The 19,317-nt window shown below is 27.7% G+C and overlaps 1 protein-coding gene and 1 long non-coding RNA gene across 2 annotated transcripts in view; one reads left to right on the forward strand and one right to left on the reverse strand.

Moving 5' to 3' along the window:
- The window catches only part of LOC111636465 (fibroblast growth factor receptor 3-like), a 48,183-nt gene extending 35,383 nt beyond the window's left edge, over window positions 1-12,800 (forward strand). Inside the window, exons 9-16 of the mRNA XM_023381725.1 lie at window positions 7,103-7,218; window positions 7,289-7,399; window positions 9,455-9,645; window positions 9,718-9,840; window positions 9,908-9,978; window positions 10,059-10,196; window positions 11,474-11,579; window positions 11,727-12,800. Coding sequence (XP_023237493.1) covers window positions 7,103-7,218; window positions 7,289-7,399; window positions 9,455-9,645; window positions 9,718-9,840; window positions 9,908-9,978; window positions 10,059-10,196; window positions 11,474-11,579; window positions 11,727-11,828 — 958 coding nt within the window. The 3' untranslated portion in view covers window positions 11,829-12,800. The remainder of the gene's footprint in view (window positions 1-7,102; window positions 7,219-7,288; window positions 7,400-9,454; window positions 9,646-9,717; window positions 9,841-9,907; window positions 9,979-10,058; window positions 10,197-11,473; window positions 11,580-11,726) is intronic.
- LOC111636467 overlaps window positions 1-19,005 on the reverse strand; it is an 86,095-nt gene extending 67,090 nt beyond the window's left edge. Inside the window, exon 1 of the long non-coding RNA XR_002758538.1 lies at window positions 18,783-19,005. This is a non-coding gene — a long non-coding RNA (uncharacterized LOC111636467). The remainder of the gene's footprint in view (window positions 1-18,782) is intronic.
- Window positions 19,006-19,317: the final 312 nt, after the last annotated feature.

The following is a 19,317-nucleotide window of genomic DNA, read 5'->3' on the forward strand; positions in this document are numbered from 1 at the left end:
TATTTTTCACGATTGTCGATATCGTCGTTCTCGGAATACGGAATGCAACAGTTAAATCTCGTTAAATCTCGAACACGCGTGCCACCTTCATATTTCTCAACAATCTCTTTTTTCAGTTCCATTGTGATTCTAGTCATTTTTTATTTTTCTGTTGCCCTTTTGCAATTCATGATTAATAAAAATAAAATGTTACTTACAAATTAAAATCAGAAGAAATTTAACAAAGTTATAAACCGTAGCACCGTGAATGTCTAGTCTAGTGTAGTACACCGATAGTTCTACTTGTTCATAGATGGCGCGTATAATTGAATTAAGTCGTGTACTGAACAAAAGTCGTTTACCGAGCAAAATTTGTTTCGTCCAAACAGGACGTATTCTAAAGCAGACGTATACTGAGGTTCCACTGTATTTATATTTGTGTTTTTATAATTGTAAAACTTGTTCTAGAATCTCAGACTTGATGAAAGTGGAATTTCCTTAAAATATTTTTTATTAACACTAAATTTTGTATCATTCATAACAAATTCAAATGGAAGAATTAGAAAATGATTATTGGCATTCAAATCATTTTGAAATAATGAATTATTTCATATCTAACACATAATATACATCCTTTGAAATTCATTTTATAGGTTATATAGAATTCATTTTATTTGTTATATCTTATTTTATCTTAAATAATCTCTGAAATTATATATTAATGCTATATAAATAAATGTTAATTTTACAAATGTTAAAAGTAATTAAAATATCAATATAAAGATTGTTTTGATTGAGAAATTATCTCAAAGATTAATTTACAAGTAGGAGATTTATAATTGTTTATTATGAAAAACTGTTTTTGTTCACAGTAAACAATAATTTAAAGAATTAAACATTAAATTAAATATAAAGAATTAAAATATAGAGGAAAAGAATTAAATATAAAAAATAAAATTTTGAAAATTGTTGACTAATATATAATTGAATGTTCATAATATAATATTATCTTAAAACATTCAATGACATACTGAGTAAAACCTGGCAAAAAAAAACTATGTTAAAACAATTTGCTATGAGTATACTATAGTTCTCAGATGGACAAAAGGAAGAAGAAAAATATCTTACAACTCTTGAACAAAAGTATTGAGTCAATATATATATTATAAAGGTAAATGTACAATGTATGTGCCACTAAAACTCAAAAACGAGTCCCGGTATGATCAAGGGAGTAATATGGTGTGGTAGCCCTCTATCCCCCATCCATGAAGGTGGTTCCTGTTTTTATCTGAAGGGCATGCTGTTGAAGATATAAGGGCTGGAAGTTTTGCCCTCTAGAAATTTCTAGAACAGTCCAGAACATTTGAGAGTATTTGAGAACATTCCACAACATTTCAGAATGTTCCGGGATGTTGAACAGTTAGTAGTTGAAAGTTGAAATTTGGTACACGGTTAGGATACGTCACGAGAACACACACTAAGAAGGGATTTTTCAAAATTCCTCCCCATGGGGAAGAGGGACAGGATTAAGGCTTAACACTTCCATCAACAATGGAAGTGTTAAGTAACAATGGAAGTGTTACATAACAAAGGAATTGTTAAGAGAAAGCAATGTGCAAGACTCAGATGCAGTTTTTTTGTTTTTGTGAGAAATCGAACATATTTTTTGACCCATCTAAAAACTCTCTAATTAGTCTGGAAACGGGGACCCAATTCTTGCATTCTGTGAAACGGGTAAAGTTGACTATAACATAATAATCTTAATCTTCGCTATCATTACTTTTGCCAAAGCAACACCGGGCTTATCTGCTAGTTTTTAATAATTGACAAATATAATGGACATATTAGAGTATTTACGTACCAAATGTCATAGAGATGTTTACATAAATTACAATGTTATAGTACTCTTAACGAAGTAAGAGTTAAACAAAAGTATAGAACATGTTGATGGTTATTATTATAAAAATTATTATATCAAAAATATTAAATTTTAACATCCTAAAAATGAATAATACTCTTATAAATAAATTTTATGATGTCATTATAGTAAAGTATAAAATTGAAGTGAATGATGGCACCCAGTAGGGAATTAAGTGAAGATAAGAAACAGTTAATAATTTTGATGTATCAAGAAGGAAAATTACAAAGGATAATAGAAAAACATTACACTGCTCTCAAGAAACAGTTTCAATAATAATTTCAAAGTTTAAAACATTTGGAACTGTGAAAAATCAGCAATAGGTTGGAGAAACAAGATCCACAATCAAGAGAGATGACCGTAAGTTAATTTAAATTGTGAAAAAAAAAACAGATTTTTGTCAAGCAGCATTAATTCAAAATGGAGAGAGACAAGTGTTAATGTATCAGACATTACAGTAAGGAAGAGACTAGCAGAAAAAGATTACCACTCAAAAACTCAGAACAAAGCTCTATATAAAAAAAAAAACAAAAGAAAAAATCATTTGAAATGGGTGAAAACTCAAAGACTGGAGTGTTTGACTGGTAACAAGTTATATTCACCGATGAATCAAAAAATATGTATTGGTTATGGTAATGATGGCAGCACATCAGTATACAGATCAGATGAAAATTTCCATCCTGACTGTTAAAATTCATCAGCAAAATTTCCTAAAAGTATAATGATGTGGAGATGTATAATCTGTAAAGGGATTGGTGAAATGACAATCCTTGGTAGTATATTGAATGCTGATGGTTACTTGGAATTATTAAAATCTTTAGTGTTAAAACATGAGGAGATCACTTTGGTTATGAGGATTTCATCTACCAGGATGACAATGCATCATGCCATAAGGCTAGACAAATTAAGCAATGGTTTCAAGAACATAACATAAAGCATTTAGAATGCCTGTCAACAGTCCAGATGTATCGCCCACTGAAAATGTTTTTAATATTCTGAAGAAAATGATCTCTTAAAAAAGAGCTGTGCCAATAGAAGAATTAAAGAAGACAGTCAAAGAATTATGGTCACAAGTTGATCCAGAGCTGTGTAAAAAACTTATTTCTACAATGCCACAAAGAATTAAGACTGTAATTAGGGCAAAAGATGGCCCTACAAAATCTTAATCATCATTATTCCATACTTTTGTTCAACTCTACTTTGTTTAAAATGCTATAATTTTGTATTTTATGCAAATATCTGTGTGAAGTTTGGTGTGTAAATAACTTAATATATCTATTATATTCACCAATTATTAAAATTTCAACAATATTTTTGTAAGTTTGATTATTTAAGGATCAAAATAATTTTTCTGCAGCAATTACAAAATAAAATATTCTATACTTTTGTTCAGAGGTAGTAGTAAAATTTAAAAATGAATATGGCTTGCAAGCATTTTCTGGTAAAATCCTTCAACTTAGTGTAAAAACTCAAAAGCAAAAAAAATCTTAAATGTTTTAAGACTACTTATCTTCAACTTCACTATTTTACATATATATACAGTATATAGTATTGTAGTATTGAAGATAAGAAATATATATGTTATAAGGTCATTTACAAAAATTTAAATGTATGAATAATACATATAAAAATAGTAGCTAATAAAATGCTGAAATTTCTATTCTTATTAATTATATTTTTATTATATATATATATATTATGATCAAGTTCAAAGTAACAAAGAAAAAAAACATATTGGCAACTATTAACATTTATGATGAATTTCAACTTCATTCTGATAAATCAAAATTGTACATAAAGAATAATTGAAGTGTGGGAGAATATTTTAAAATATTCTCCTACACCAACAGGTATTCCTTGCTTAATGCGGTTCTGGTTAACACATGAAATTAATTGCAGCAATCCCTTTATAAATGTGGTGGGAATTTTAATTAATGCTGCTTTAACAGCTATCTTTATTTAACGTAATGTTTTTTTCAGCAAATAAGGTGTTGGTGAATTTGCTATTTTCTGCTTAGGGTGATTTTTGATATAGATGTGTATTTAATTATCATAGTTGTGAAATTTTACACATTACTGCTAATGTTATATTGTATTCTGTGTTCAGAAGCTTATTTTAAAACTTTATTCACATTTTGTTTGCATAAAATCAAATCAAAATGTCTGCAGATAAAATACATAAAAAGCATACATAATATGTTTGATATGTTTTATAAGGGATATAATGCTATATAAACAGTAAAAGGTACTCAGTGTGTATTGGGAAGATGCTCGAAATGCTAGGCATGTCAAATGTGGATTTGAAAGTGTTGTTCAGGAAATTTTGAAGTAAAGATACAAAACATATGGGCCTCCCAAAAGCTGTGGACAAAATTTCAGGAAGAAATTGTTAAAAATCAATGAGTAACAACTCTTGAACTTGTAACAAATCTTAGTGTATCACTGACACGATGATTGTGTTTTGCATACAAGAATAAAAAAAAAAACAAACTGGACTGAGTATAATTTTGTCTGATGAAGGTAGGCAGTTGTAAGATTTAATTTTATTTTTAAATTAGTTACACATTTTTATCATAGAAAACTTTTCTTAAGGATGACAAAATTAAACTAAAAATATTTATTAACTGAAAATTTTGTTTTAGTGGATCAGGATTGTTCAGTCGAGTACCAATGTACCACTGTATTTGATTAATATGATTTGGATATATACAGTAGCATCGAGGGATTAATTAATCGCATTAATCAAGGGATACCTGAAAGGATTGATTGATTTGATTTTATTTGAAAGGAGTGATTGATTTGATTTTATTTGAAAGGAGTGATTGATTTGATTTTAGTTGAAAGTGATGTGATTGAAACTGACCTTTTTGAAATGGCAAGAGTTAATATAAGTATGCCCAAATGTTTAGAATACAAAATCATAGTCTAGAAATTGTTTTATTGTATAACTAATAAAATAAACTGTGAAATAAAGAAAATCATATTATAAACATTAAAATAGCTAGGAAAAAATATGTTCATAGATATTAAAATAAACTTTTTCAGGATACAGATTCTTCACTAGCACCCATTGTAAAAATAGATATTCCACGTGATTCTCTATCGGAATTTATCACAATTTCAGAATATGAAGTTCCTTTAGATCCGAATTGGGAATTTCCAAGGGAAAGGTTAGTATAATATTTAAACAATTAAAAATGAATATAAATTTTTCATGTATAACAATTTCGTTTTTAAATTGGATTTAATACTAAACTATTCCATTAATAAAATTAAAAGATTCTATTCAAATGATGAGATCTTTTAATAAGTTTTTGTTTTAAAAAAATTGCCATCATCAAATCTGTTCTGTTTTTTTCTTATCTTTTAGCTTTATTTGATATGTCCTTGAATATTATACACTTCACAATAAATTTTCACTCATTCATGAAAATTTCTTTTGATGGATAATATCAATCTTATTTTTGTATCTGTTACTCTGGAGACCAAGATGAATATAGACAAAAGGATTAGAAACCACTTTGTCTTAATAATTTTCAGTATTCATTTTGCACATATGCAAGAAATCTCGAATTTATCTTGCATACTGTCTGTGAGATATTCTGTATTCTATTTTTTTATTTTTTAACACAGATTAAACATTTATATTTTTACTTTAGAATCCTACACTTTTTTAAAAATTAAAATTATTTATACAACAGCTGATTCATTTTGATAGATTTGGCTGTAATACCAGATGAAAGTGAATATGATGTCATAACATTATATCTATTGATTTTCAAACAAAAATCTTTTTTTTAAAAGAATTTAAAGAATGAATAAATATTTAGCTAAACAAAAAATTATAATACAAATAATAATTTATCTTTTAAAATTGTAACTTTCAAATACATATATACATATATAAACATAATTAAATTATGTTAGTCTTTTTCTAGCTAACACATGCACAGTGTTTTGTGTATTTGATTAAACAAGATTCATATAAACTTGCTAAATAAAGTCAATTGTTAATATATTTCTAGTCAGTTTGCAAAAAAATTTAGCTGAGAAATAATTTGTGTATTAAACTGTTTATAGCATAAGTGATTTGAAGAATTAAAAATTAACATATCAATACATATTTTCCATATTATAACAATATAAAATTGCCACTATAAGTGAAATCAAATCTAATACAAAATGCAAATAAATTCCAAAACAATAGTCACCAAAGTAGAATGAAATATTTTAATTTTGTTGCTTTTTTGGGATAATTTTTTTTTCATTAACTTTAAATGAATATGAATTTAACTGGTAAAAACTACAATTAAATCTAGAAGATGAAGAAGAGCTTTGGTTTTTATGGAAATTTGTACATAAGATTTTATCAACTTTCCTTTGTAACTAATCTGAAAAATAATAAAAAATGTATTTATATAATATTAAGATGAAATGTTTTCTAGAAATAGCTAAATTATAAATTCATTTTATATCTTGAAAATATGAAACTTTGAGAAAAATTGTTAAAATGTGTAAATCATTTTATTGTCATTAGTGTCTATAGCATTGTATTTTGTGTTTGATATAAACAAGATCATTTTTATTTACTAATTATCAATTTATAAACAAATAATGTTAATTAATAATCTATTATTAATAATTAAACTTGTCACTAGATACATTACATGAAATTTTAATAAAAGATGGCAGTGTAACTAGATATCATAAAAATTTTAACTAAAATTTATTAAATTCTTTCCAAAAATTATTCTTTAAGTATTAAGAGTTTTACAATATTCTGTAGTGAGAAACTTAATCCTAATTTTTCTTTTCTTGTAGAAAAAGTTTTTTTTTCTTTTATGATTTGATGATTTAAAATTTATTCCTATAATAATTTACTAAAGTTGTTATGTACTAAAAATAATTAAGATTTATTTTTATATTTAATAAAAAGATGATAATTTACTAAAAATTATTATATTTTAATGTGTTATATTTATTTTATGATTCATATCTTGTAAATTTGAATAATCTAAAATATTAAATTCATAAATCTTTTATATATTTAAAGTTTTAATGTCATTAAAGGTGAGGAAATTATATATCAAAATATGATGATTTTAAAAATTTACATTGATAACAATTGACACTTATTTATTTTGAAAAAATTATTAAATAGGTTAAAATTGCACAAAATAATTAAAGAATTTGAAATATTTTTAGATTAGTACTTGGAAAGTTATTAGGACAAGGAGCATTTGGACAAGTGATGTTGGCAGATGCTTACGGGTTAAATGACAAAGAAGGGATTACTGTTGTGGCAGTTAAAATGCTGAAAGGTTATTAATTCAATTACTAAATTATCATTTTTAAAATTTTTATTAATGTAATTTTCTGATTTATGAATAGATGGACATACTGATAGAGATGTAACTGATTTGGTATCTGAAATGGAAGTTATGAAGACAATTGGGAAACATGTGAATATTATTAATTTACTTGGTTGTTGCACTCAAGATGGTAATTCATTTATTAATTTGAAATAAAATTGATTATCCAAAATTAATTTAAGATATTATATAAATAAATTTGGGATTGTTAATTTTTTATTAATATTAATGTTCTAATTTTTGACAAGTCTGTCTTGTTTATAAAATCGTACTGCCAGTCAGTATTACCAGCTTAGAGATATGAAGGAGTACATGTTGAGAGTTGATATTTTGCACAGAGTATTAGGTGCCCAAATCATATGTGCATAAAAAAATCCTGACTTGTAGGTAGTCGGGACCAGAATCGAGTAAAAATAAAATACAAAATTGTGACCCTCTTCTACAAACAAGCAAAACAGCCACCTAACCCCACCGAAGGCAGATAGGGGAGAGTACCACCCACAGTCATTCTAAGAAGTGAACTTTGACCTTAGGACTAAACACATACTTTCTTCTATGTTAAATAAAATTTGTAATCTAATTTTGTAAATTAGGGAGTGCTTCAAATATGACATTAAAACAGTTTTATGTTGATACAAGTGGGTTTTTTTTAACATTATCTAGTATAGTAAAATCGTGGGACCAATAAAAATTTGACGTGTAGGGCAGAGGGTACCACCACATGACCTTTGCCCTTTGACCTCACTTTGCTCCTAAACTCTAACGAGGAGCAACATCTTTTTACTTCATTCAGTTAACCTTTCGATTCGACATCCATGCCAATCTTGGATTTATGTAATATCTCGACACTATTGTAAATATCGTGTAGCTGATACAAATTAAGTAAAAAATTATCAGTTTCTCAGTTAATTTTTACTGACAGAACAAAAGATGCAGAACACGTGGTTGAGATCATTGTGGACATCACGGACAAGGTAGGAGAGACATTTTTTCACTTTACGTTAATTAACCAATTCGAATCGGCAGCCATGCCAATCTTGGATTTGTATTATATCTCGACACTATTGTAAATATCGCATAGCCAATCCAAATGAAGTAATATTCATAGAATTGTAAATTAAAGATTGCTCAGTTCTATATTTGAGTTACTAAAACTCAATATATGATTTCTTAGAAAAGGTCAGTCATAATAAAATAAAAAATTATGAGAAATTATTTTATTGTGACATTGTCGCAATGCCAGGCTGCAATTTTTTAATCATATTTTTAATTTATTTACTTTAAAATATATGTTCTCCATCTCAAATTAATAGTCTCTTGCCCTGTACATCATATTTTTTCTGCTACCAATATAGTCATGCTGATCATCTATCTAACTCCTTTCAGAGGAAAATTTTTTAATTGAAATAACATCACTTCCAATGCAAACTGAAATTTCATATATAGTTAATTGGGGCCTCCTGCCCTTAAGCTTTCCATAACTGGTCTTCAACTTTCATCTATTTAACTCCATTCTTGAGATTAAGGAAAGACACAGATAGTGAGAATTGTTAGGTCTACAATTTTTTCAAAATGCATCTCAATATATTTTTTTTTGTATGTTCTATATCTTAGTGAAATAAATGGAATGGCTAATCAGTTCTTTTTAAATAAGTCCTACAGAACATTTAAGATGATGTAGGAAAATATAGAACAGTCAACAAAAACTTCTTCCAAAAGCTAGAGACTGTATTTCTTGAATAATGGATACCATTGCTAATTGCACTTTCATCTTTCCAGTACAGTTGGTAGTGACATATTCTCAATAAGAAATTATTGTTCTGTATCTAATATGTATTAAAGGTACTCAGATATCTTTCAAATTTAGGCAGTATAAAAAGAAATTTGCTGTGTTTAAATTTGCTTTAGCTATTTGCATATTCTTAAATTGGATTGATATATTTTTTCTTATAGAAAAAATACAATTTATTTAAAAATTTATGCAGATGGATAAATTAGGTTTATCCTTTAACTTTTGATGAGAAATATTTAGAATTTAAAATTAATATAATTTGCATTTTCATAAATATTCATTTATAGATGTAAAATATAGTTGAAATTATTTATTTTATTTTGGATAATCAATAATCTGTTCATTAAAAAAATAAAAATATCTTAAAAAGAATATTTTTAAATATATATTTAGGTCCTTTGTATGTCATAGTTGAATATGCTCCTAATGGAAATCTAAGAGATTTCTTAAGAAACAACAGACCAAATTCTGGTTATGAAAGAGCTATAGGTGATACTGGCATTACACAGTTTGTGACATATAAATGCCTTGTATCATATGCATTTCAAGTAGCTCGTGGAATGGAATATTTATCATCAAAAAAGGTATTTTTTATTTTTTGTGTGTATTTCTATTTAAAACTACAAACTTAAAAGAAAATTTTATTTTATACAAAGTGTATTCATAGAGATCTAGCTGCACGCAATGTTCTTGTAACAGAAAATTATGTAATGAAAATTGCAGATTTTGGTTTTGCACGTGATGTTCAAAATATTGATTATTATAAAAAGACAACTGGAGTAAGTATTATTATTATTATTATTTCAAGAAATAATGTGAAGAAAATTAAATAAATTACATTTTTAGGGGAGATTACCAGTGAAATGGATGGCTCCAGAAGCATTGTTTGATCGCATTTATACAACTAAGAGTGATGTGTTAGTAAATTTTCTGTTTAATTAAAATAATTTCTATAATTATTTCATGCATATATTTATAAATATTCATTTTACTGCAGATGGTCATATGGAGTGCTGTTGTGGGAAATAATGACTTTGGGTGGAACTCCTTATCCATCTGTTCCTGTTGAAAATTTGTTCAAGCTTTTAAAGGAAGGTCACAGAATGTATAAACCTGCACACTGTTCTTTGGAAATGTAAGATTGTTAACTTATTTGATTTTCTAGATAAGTATTTGTTTCAAATATTTCAACAATCAAAATGATTAAATCATAAATCAAAATTAACTAGCTTTTAAAATTCTTTAAATATAAAACATTGATTAGTGAAAATTATAAAACTAATATATTGATCTCACTTATAGAAAGGCTGAGATTTAAACACAATGTCATGTTTATATTCTGTAATCAAATTTATTGTAAAAATGTTCAGCTCTAATAAATAAAATAGAGATCTTGTTTATTTGTTTCACCATTCTATCTGTGTGAGGCCTTTACAGAAACATTGTTTTAACTGGCATTATTGTCAAGTTTCATCATTTTTTCTCTGTTTCAGGAAATTTGTCTTTTTTTTTATGAACCTATTCCATTGGATTTCATAGAATAATTTGCAAAAGCCCAAAAATTTCTTTCAAATGGCCATAAAAGTTCATTTTAGTAAATGAATCATTTTATTTTATCACTTCTGATGTAAAGTCTAATGATGTATGAATATTTTTAAGTACTTACTTAAATAAAATCTTAATATTATTCCTCTCTACTTTAAATATTCTTTAAAATATAATTATTTGTTACTCAAAATATAGTATTTTAAATTATTTTGTTGTCAATTATTCTACCAAGAATTACTTTCTTTATAATTTGAGGGAAATATTTTAATCATGAATATTTCTTTATTAATAAAATATGACAGAACAAGTATATACAAAAATATGTAAATAAAACCAAAAAAAGTATTTTATTAAGAGAAGATCAAAGGAAAAGCAATGATATTTCTGTAACAGAAGCAATTATTCAATGTATATAGTTACCAATTACCACATGTACTGCACCAATGTTTAACGAAATCACATGGTTTTTGAACCTGTTTGATGTTTTATTAAGTTAATCAGAGCATTACTGGGTACATTAGCTAGATAACTAAGACTGAGTTTATTTGTCTTAGTTGAAATTTCTAATAAGCAACAACAAATGTACATTAATTAAAATGCCTCAATGTCCTTTTCTTACTAAAATATAAATTTTCATCTACAATAATGCTACAGAGTTTCACAGAAAACAATTTTTTATTTTATTAAATAAAATAAAAAATTGTTTTCTGTGAAACTCTGTAGCATTATCTGTGAAGTCAGTATAATAAGTCCTGATATTAGAAGATACTTACTTGTAGATGAAAATTTATATTTTAACAAATGTACATATTTGATTTGTACAACAATTCTACTGTAAAAAGTAATATTATTTTTTATTTTCAGTTATTTAATTATGCGTCAGTGTTGGGATAGTTCACCCCAAAAACGTCCAACATTCACAGAATTAGTTGAGGATTTAGATCGTATTCTGACTCTGAGTTCTGATCAGGTTTGTAATTTATAGTTTCTTAAATAATATTTTTATGTTTAATGTTTCTTAAATAATATTTTTATGTTTAATGTTTCTTAAATAATATTTTTATGTTTAATGTTTCTTAAATAATATTTTTATGTTTAATTTAAATTTATTTTATAGGAATATTTGGATTTAAATATACCAATTTTGGATACGCCAACATCATCTATATCTTCCAATGAAGATGTATTTGAAAATGAAGAAACTAAAATGAATGCATAACTTTCTAAAACAGGTTTTTTTGTGTAGAGAGTATTATGCAATTTCTTTTAACTAGTCATTGTCAATAGAGATTATACCAAAGAAATGGCATTTGATTTCTCCTACATATCTTCCTAATTGTCGACCAAAGTTCTATAAAAATGAGTTTCTCAAGTTGAAATTTTTAATTTTGTATATTAATTGTATATATTTTAAAATTATAATTCTTTTGTCTAAAGAACAATCTGTATTTTAATGGTACATATCTTTCTTTGTTATTATGTAATTACTTTTCTATTTATTTTTTAATGTGCAAAGTTTGCTAATTACACTAAGTGCCAAATTTCTTGTAGTTCACAGGAAATTACATTTTTTATATCAAAAATAATACAATGATTTTTATGAAACAAAATTTAACATGAGGTACAAATTTAACATTTTGTTAAAATCAGTATTATAATGTATTTTTACATTCTACATATTCTTTTACAACTATTTAAATTATTTAAATATTAATAATATGTAAAGTTTTCTTAAATGGCAAAGTATATAGTTCCAGAAATCTCATATTTAATGTTTATATAAATATACATCATTTAATCAAATTTGTGTTATCATAATTATATGATTTTAATAATTGTAAGCATAATTATGCTAACTTTTTACCATTTATACTCAAGAATATTACCAAAAGTCAAGGTTAGTTATATTTTAGTAGAGAATATATTAAACTTAAGATATTTTATAGTATTCAAGAAAAAAATTTTTTTGTTTTAACTAAATTATTACATTTTTGACTTAAATGTTTATTTTTACAATATAATTTTAAATATCTAACAAATAAGGTGAATGAGTTTATTAAAATGTTATACTGTATTTGCCAATAACTAAAAAAAATTAGACTAGATATTCTAATACAGCTAATTGCTGTTACAGATTGGCCTATTACATATTGTACTTTTGATGTTGCATTAAAAGTTTTATACTGATAAATTTATTTATTGTTGAAATTTGTTCAGTACATGTCAGGATAAATGTGAATACATTTTTAATTAATTCATATTTGTTTTTAACAAATATGATATACAATCTGGTCTCTTTTATTTGGCTCTGAAGTTGTGCAGTTTATATTTCATCGAATTTGAGGTTTTTTCCTTCGAATATATGGTAAATACTGGTATATAGATTAAAATTTAAAAAGATATTTTATTGTACATGGTTCGATACATTTTTAATTTGCGCAAATCTATTATAAGAGCAATTACAGTGAAGTCGAAATAAGAAAATCTCATTTCTGGCACAAAACTGAGTGCAAAAATTATCATCGTACTTAAGAGATGTTTTATTAGAAAAAAATGGAACACGTGCTAGTAATTTGGATTGAAGAACTAACTCAAAGAAAAGAAGGCAGAGCAGTCAAGGTAGCAGCCTACTGCTCTGGGAGATCCGGGGTCGAAAATTTCCCAGGAATTTTTCAGGGGATGATCCACCAAATATATCGGGTCCCATCCCTCATCACTGCCCACTCCATTATTGGCCTGGCCAAACCCACAACAGGTGTGGTAAAAAGAGGCCCCCTTAGTGCCCACAGGGAGGAAAGAGTTATTGAGTTTTTCTTTTAAGTGGCTATTTAATTAAGCAATAAGCTTTTCTATTTTATGAATATATGAAACAATCAGAGCCATCAACTTCTTCCCAGGCTGGTAAAGAATTTTCGGCTAGCAAAGGATGACTAACTGGGTACATGAAATTGGCAGAGGTTTTGACACCTTTAACCATGATGATTTAGACGAATTGCTTGTGGATGAAGTCTTAAGTGACAATGAAATTATTGGTATAACTAGATATTGTCAAAAATCCCGAAAGCGTAAGTGATGCCAATTGCAAAATTAAGTCGAGAAGGTCTTCGACTTTGCAATAAATGGAAATTCATTTTCTTATTAATGACCCAAATTGAGCTGCAACTTGACAAAATTGCAGACCTATAAATTTCCACTGTCGTCCGTCATTCCTTTATCTCGAGAACGATGTTAGATTGATGAAAGACGGGCAGGAGGCTCCGATTAACTATATAGGAACTTCCGACGCAAACCGGAAATCACGTTATTTCAAATCAAATTTTTTCCCCAGAAAGCAGTTAATAGATGGCCGGTAAAACTTTATTGTTAAAGAAAAAGTATGATGTACAGAGACAAGATACTACAGGGTGGTTATAATTAAAGTTGCGCTACTCAGACCTGTCTAGAGACTATTCTCGTGGACGACAAGGCGATTTGAACACGTGACTGATGCAAATGGATTGCACATTGAACAAATCGACTGCTCAGAACAAGAGTGTTACAACTCAAAAATATAGATTTTTCAGGAGAGCCATTTGAAGTTTTCAATTCCAGCTGATAAATCAGGGAATTGTTTAAAATCAATGGAATTTGGTTTGAATGTTAATTATAGTCATTACATTGAGTTGGAATAATAATATTATTTAAATGTATTTTCTCTGTTATATTATTACATATTTTTTGAGTTGCAACAGTTTTGCATTCAAAATGTCATTATTGTTTTCTCAGTTACAACTGTTTGCCATTCTTTTTTACTTAGAACAGCTGTTTGCCATTACATAATAATATACATTTTATATAAAGTTACAGTATTTATTTTAACAGAACAGAAAAATGTAATGTTACATTCTGGTTTTATGAGACCCATGTTGTTCAAACATGACAAACAATAAAAACAAAAGTAAGAAAGTTCACAAAAAATTAACACAGCCATTAAAAAAGTATCACTAATTGTGCTATGGTTTTATCAAGCAAATTAGAGATCAGTCTTTTTCAACACTACTGGAAACTTTCAGAGAATTATAAAATGATGCATGCACGCTTGGAATGACACCACTTTTACACAAGTCCAGCAAATCTTTCTTCTTTCCAGCATCTATCCCTGGTGGTGAAGAATAAGCTGGGTGCAGCATGACTTTGGCAGATCTACCTCTCATTCTTTGTCGAATGTTTAACTTTTCAAAATCCTCTTGCGCATATGAGTGCTTGTAGAAGATGGTATAAGGATCTTGTTTCATGACCTTAATGATCTTAATATTGGGCCAATTCACTAAATTATTATTTTCATTTTTGGAGAAATTGTTTCCCATTTGTTGTGATAAGTCTTTCAAATTGAAGATATCTGCTGTATCTAGTTCAGTCACATTATAAACGCTGCCTTTTTTCTTGGCTAATTTCAGTACTGGTACCCATTGAGCAGGTAGTGTTATTGTCCCACCTTTAACAACTCCTCGTTTTTCACGCTCAATGGTGGAATGCATTGAATCATTCTCATTCTGTGTGTGCCCTTGAATGAGAAATTTGTGAGTAATAGTGTTAATATGGTCTATATTATTTACACAGTATAAAAGTAATGAAGCAATGAATTTATTCTTGTTCTGCCCTGCACAATTATCTGAAAACAAAACTACTTCATTAACTGTATTGGGCAATGAAGTAATGAACTTATAGAGGCATGTTCCAATTTCATTTGAACCTCGTTTGGCCAAGCCTTCATGCCAAAAATAACAGTGGCCCTTACTGTTTGAAATATCATAAATTGTAAAGTTGTAACATGAGAGTTTCCTTTTGTAGTATAAGGAAGAGCACTCACCACAAGGTGAAGGGAGAACTGCTTGGAGATCAAAGCAGCAAGCAATTTTATTTGTATCCTGTTTTGCTGCTTCAATGTCCTTAGTCTTTTCAGCTCTTGACATTTCTTTTTCTTTTATATGTGTGTTATAATTGTCCTGCAATTGTAATTTCTCTGTATCTGTACTGTTCTTATATCCAGTACATATACAACACTGATCTTTTTTCGGCTGATGAAATGAAAGATTAAGTGAATGAAATACCGTTGAGTAAATGTGTTTTTTAGCAAGTGGTAATTCTTTTTCTCTGCAATAGTCTGTGTATAGCCGATACATTTCACTAATGTTTAAGCTGCCATCTAAATACTGTTTGGTTGAATTTCTTCTACAATAGTGTGATTCAACACGTTCAAAAGACAGTATGTGTTCTTTCACATTCTTCAGTATTTCCTCATCAGTTTTCTTTCTGCTTTCATGTTTTCCCCGGAAGTCATCTTCTATTATTCCATCAGTGGTCTTTGGGTTATATAGATAGATAGATTTAGAATGCAAAAGAGTTGCAACTTTATATGCAACTTTCTTTCACCAAGAATGCAATTAATTGAAAGCTGAAAACTGTTACAACTCAAAATGTAACCCTCTTGAATTCAATAACAGAGTGTATTAGCATATTGCAAAACTGTTATATGTACGTCCCAGAGCCATAATAAGCCATTTAGAGATATAACCTTTATACATAAGATAGAACTCGATACAAGCATTCCCATAAGTACAATAACTAAAACATCGAAAATTTTGAGTTGTAACCCTCTTGCTCTGAGCAGTCGAAATGTGAATAAAAACCTTTTGCGTGTTTCCATTTTGTGTTTCTTGTTCTTCACACACCGTTTTTTCACCTAGTGGTAAAAATTCGAACTAAATATTTTTTTGCATTTTCCTTTTCCCATGGTCCATATAACATATATACTAAGTTTCATCAAAATACGTCCACGAGAACGGGCTCTAAACAGGTCTGAGTAGCGCAACTTTAATTATAACAACCCTGTTATAATTATATTGGTGAAAACCTGAGGTGGAGAGCATATATTTTAAATTAAATAAATTAAAAATATGATTAAAAATTGTAGCTCGACATTGTAACACTGAAATTATTTACTGTGACATTGTCATAATAGAAAGCTACACAACAAGAATAAAGTTCGTGAAATTACTTAGCCTTTACCGTGCAGATCTAATAATGAAAGTGATTTGGTACCAGTTCGCAAACGGTGTAGACCATTATCAGATAGCGACAATAATTCCAATGAAAAAATTTAAAAAATTGTTATTTTTGAATAAAATCAAATGAATAAAGTTTGAAAACGAATTTTTTAAAGTATTATATCGATTTCGTTCAGATTTTCGTAAGAATTTATTAAGCATTCCTTTTTTAAGTTTCCAGAAACTTTTTTATGCGGATTTTGTTGAACTTTAACTCATTTCTTTGGTTTTATGCGATTTTAGAAAATTGCGGTACGTATGTCTAATTTTTCAACGAGAGTTAAGTCTTTGCTATGTGATTTTCTGTGGACCCTATCTACCGCATAGAGAGATCCAACTGCATCTAGTTTTCTGAATCAAATAGTTTAGATGATGTCATATAATGAACAATCTGATGATGTTATTTAATTGTTCAGAAGTATACCGCAAATCGTTGAAATTTTCATTCTTTTGGAAAAATTAGTTTTAGATATTAGATACTTTGTTTCATTTTATAAATTCATATTTTGCAAAAATTTTTGAAGATATCAAATCTATACTATTATTATAAAGAGGTAATGTTTGTATGTATGTATGTTATGTAAGTTTGTTTGCAGCAGGTAATCTCCGAAACTACTCATCCGATTTCAAAAATTCTTTTACCAATATTTAGAATGGAACCTCAGGGTGGACATAGGCTGTATATTATTCCGTTAAACATTCATATAAATTAAAAGATATAATCTAGGTTAAGGCTTTTATGTCCAACAGATGGCGCTACGAGTACGACGCCCTAAGTTTGATTTTCTGCGAGGCATTACGCTTTTCTGTGAAAATGAACTAAAGCGGATCATCATCTATCTATCTATATAAATAAAAATGTAATGTTCGTTTGTTCCTACCGATTCCTTTGAAATTTTGACATAACGCTGCATTCGAATACGCACGTGTTTTTATATACTGTAATATACGTGTCGAAATTCCCTCCACTAAAGGGAGATGGTTAAGATTAAGGCTTACGGTAAAGAACTCTGCTTCTATTTATACTATTTTAGATGCGGGTTTTGCGTTTTAATAGGGTACGTCAACAGAATGTACACTAAGAAGGGATTTTTCGATATTCCCCCGCGGGGGAGAGGGACAGAATTAAGGCTTACCGTGAAGAACTTGGCTTCTATTATATTATTTTAGATGCGGGTTTGATTGCGTTTTAATAGGGTACGTCAAGAGAATACACTAAGAAAAAATTTTTCGAAAAATTCCCCCCCCCACGGGGGAAGTGTTATACATTTATAATAGATACATTTTGAGCCACAACAACGCGTGGCGGGATCTAATCGTGGCTAGTTATTCAATATATTGATACTTTGAAATGAAATGTGAAAGTTATTCTGTTTTCATATTAATTTTAATAAAATTTATATTGGTAAAGTTTAATACTTGGTTGATATGCCAAGTTCTACCTGAATGTCCTTTACATTTCTTTCTTGCATCATTTAAGGTTCAAAATGTTCGAATAAAATGATATTTTAATAGAACATAAGCATTATATAAGTTAGCTTTTTCTTATAAGTCATTTACTCTTCCGCCATTATCGAGTAATGAGTGTTTGTCATTTCCTATGGCACAGGAAATGAATAATTTCAGTTTTGTCGAATACAGTACAGTACGTGTTGATGTTGGAAATGAAATAAAATAGCTAATTCTATAATAATGTAACTTGTCGAAATTTTATCATTTAAATTACAGGTTGAGGTCAAGATGATAATTTTAATTAAACTAAAAGATATTATTAAAATTTCTGTAAAAATAACACATTCACAGAATTGTTTTAATTGTATAGTATCTATATACGAATACAAATATGTTGTAATATTCAATACGTTGTTGGTATATAATTAAAAAAGGTATGATAAATTATAAATTAATAAAGATGATAAATAAAATAATATGATATATATTTATAAAAAAATTATTTTTTAATTTGTTGATTTGATTTGAAATAAAATTAAGCATTTATATACATATATAAACTTATTTAGAACATAATATAAATTATACATATCTAAATATATGTTATATACTGTTTACTACAAATTCATCCTTACCTTAGTAATTAGATTGCAAGGAATAGTATGATTCTAAAGCGCAGCTGTATCTGATATGAATTCACTAACACACAATCTATGAAATCGGACTAAAGGAAGTGAATTTTGTCGTTTTTTCCTCCTTTTAAAACAAACGGAAATGCTTATATCCAATTTCAGAATGGGAAAGAATTAATTTGAATTAAAACTCGTTTTTTTAGAAAAAAAATTAATCATATTTAATAAATGTAAACGAATAAATAAAATATTTATAATAAATGTTTGCTGCTATATGATTTTGTTTCATAAAATAGAGTATATATATTTCCACTTATTATTTATCATAAAAAAATTTAATTTTTCTGAGTAAACTTATTGATATTTTACATGTTGTCACTACCACTGCCATAACCCATTTACTGAGTTATTATATAAAATATGCTATCACAATCTCTTGCTTAAATGATCTCAATTGTATTTTTTAGTATGTTCGGAACTTCTTCCAATTGTCGAAAGTAATTAAAACAATTTTTATATTTATGCACAAGAGGCATTA

This window comes from Centruroides sculpturatus, unplaced genomic scaffold (assembly GCF_000671375.1).
Source record: "Centruroides sculpturatus isolate CEXI.00-Female unplaced genomic scaffold, Cexi_2.0 scaffold964, whole genome shotgun sequence".
In the NCBI taxonomy this organism is placed as follows: Eukaryota; Metazoa; Arthropoda; class Arachnida; order Scorpiones; family Buthidae; genus Centruroides; species Centruroides sculpturatus.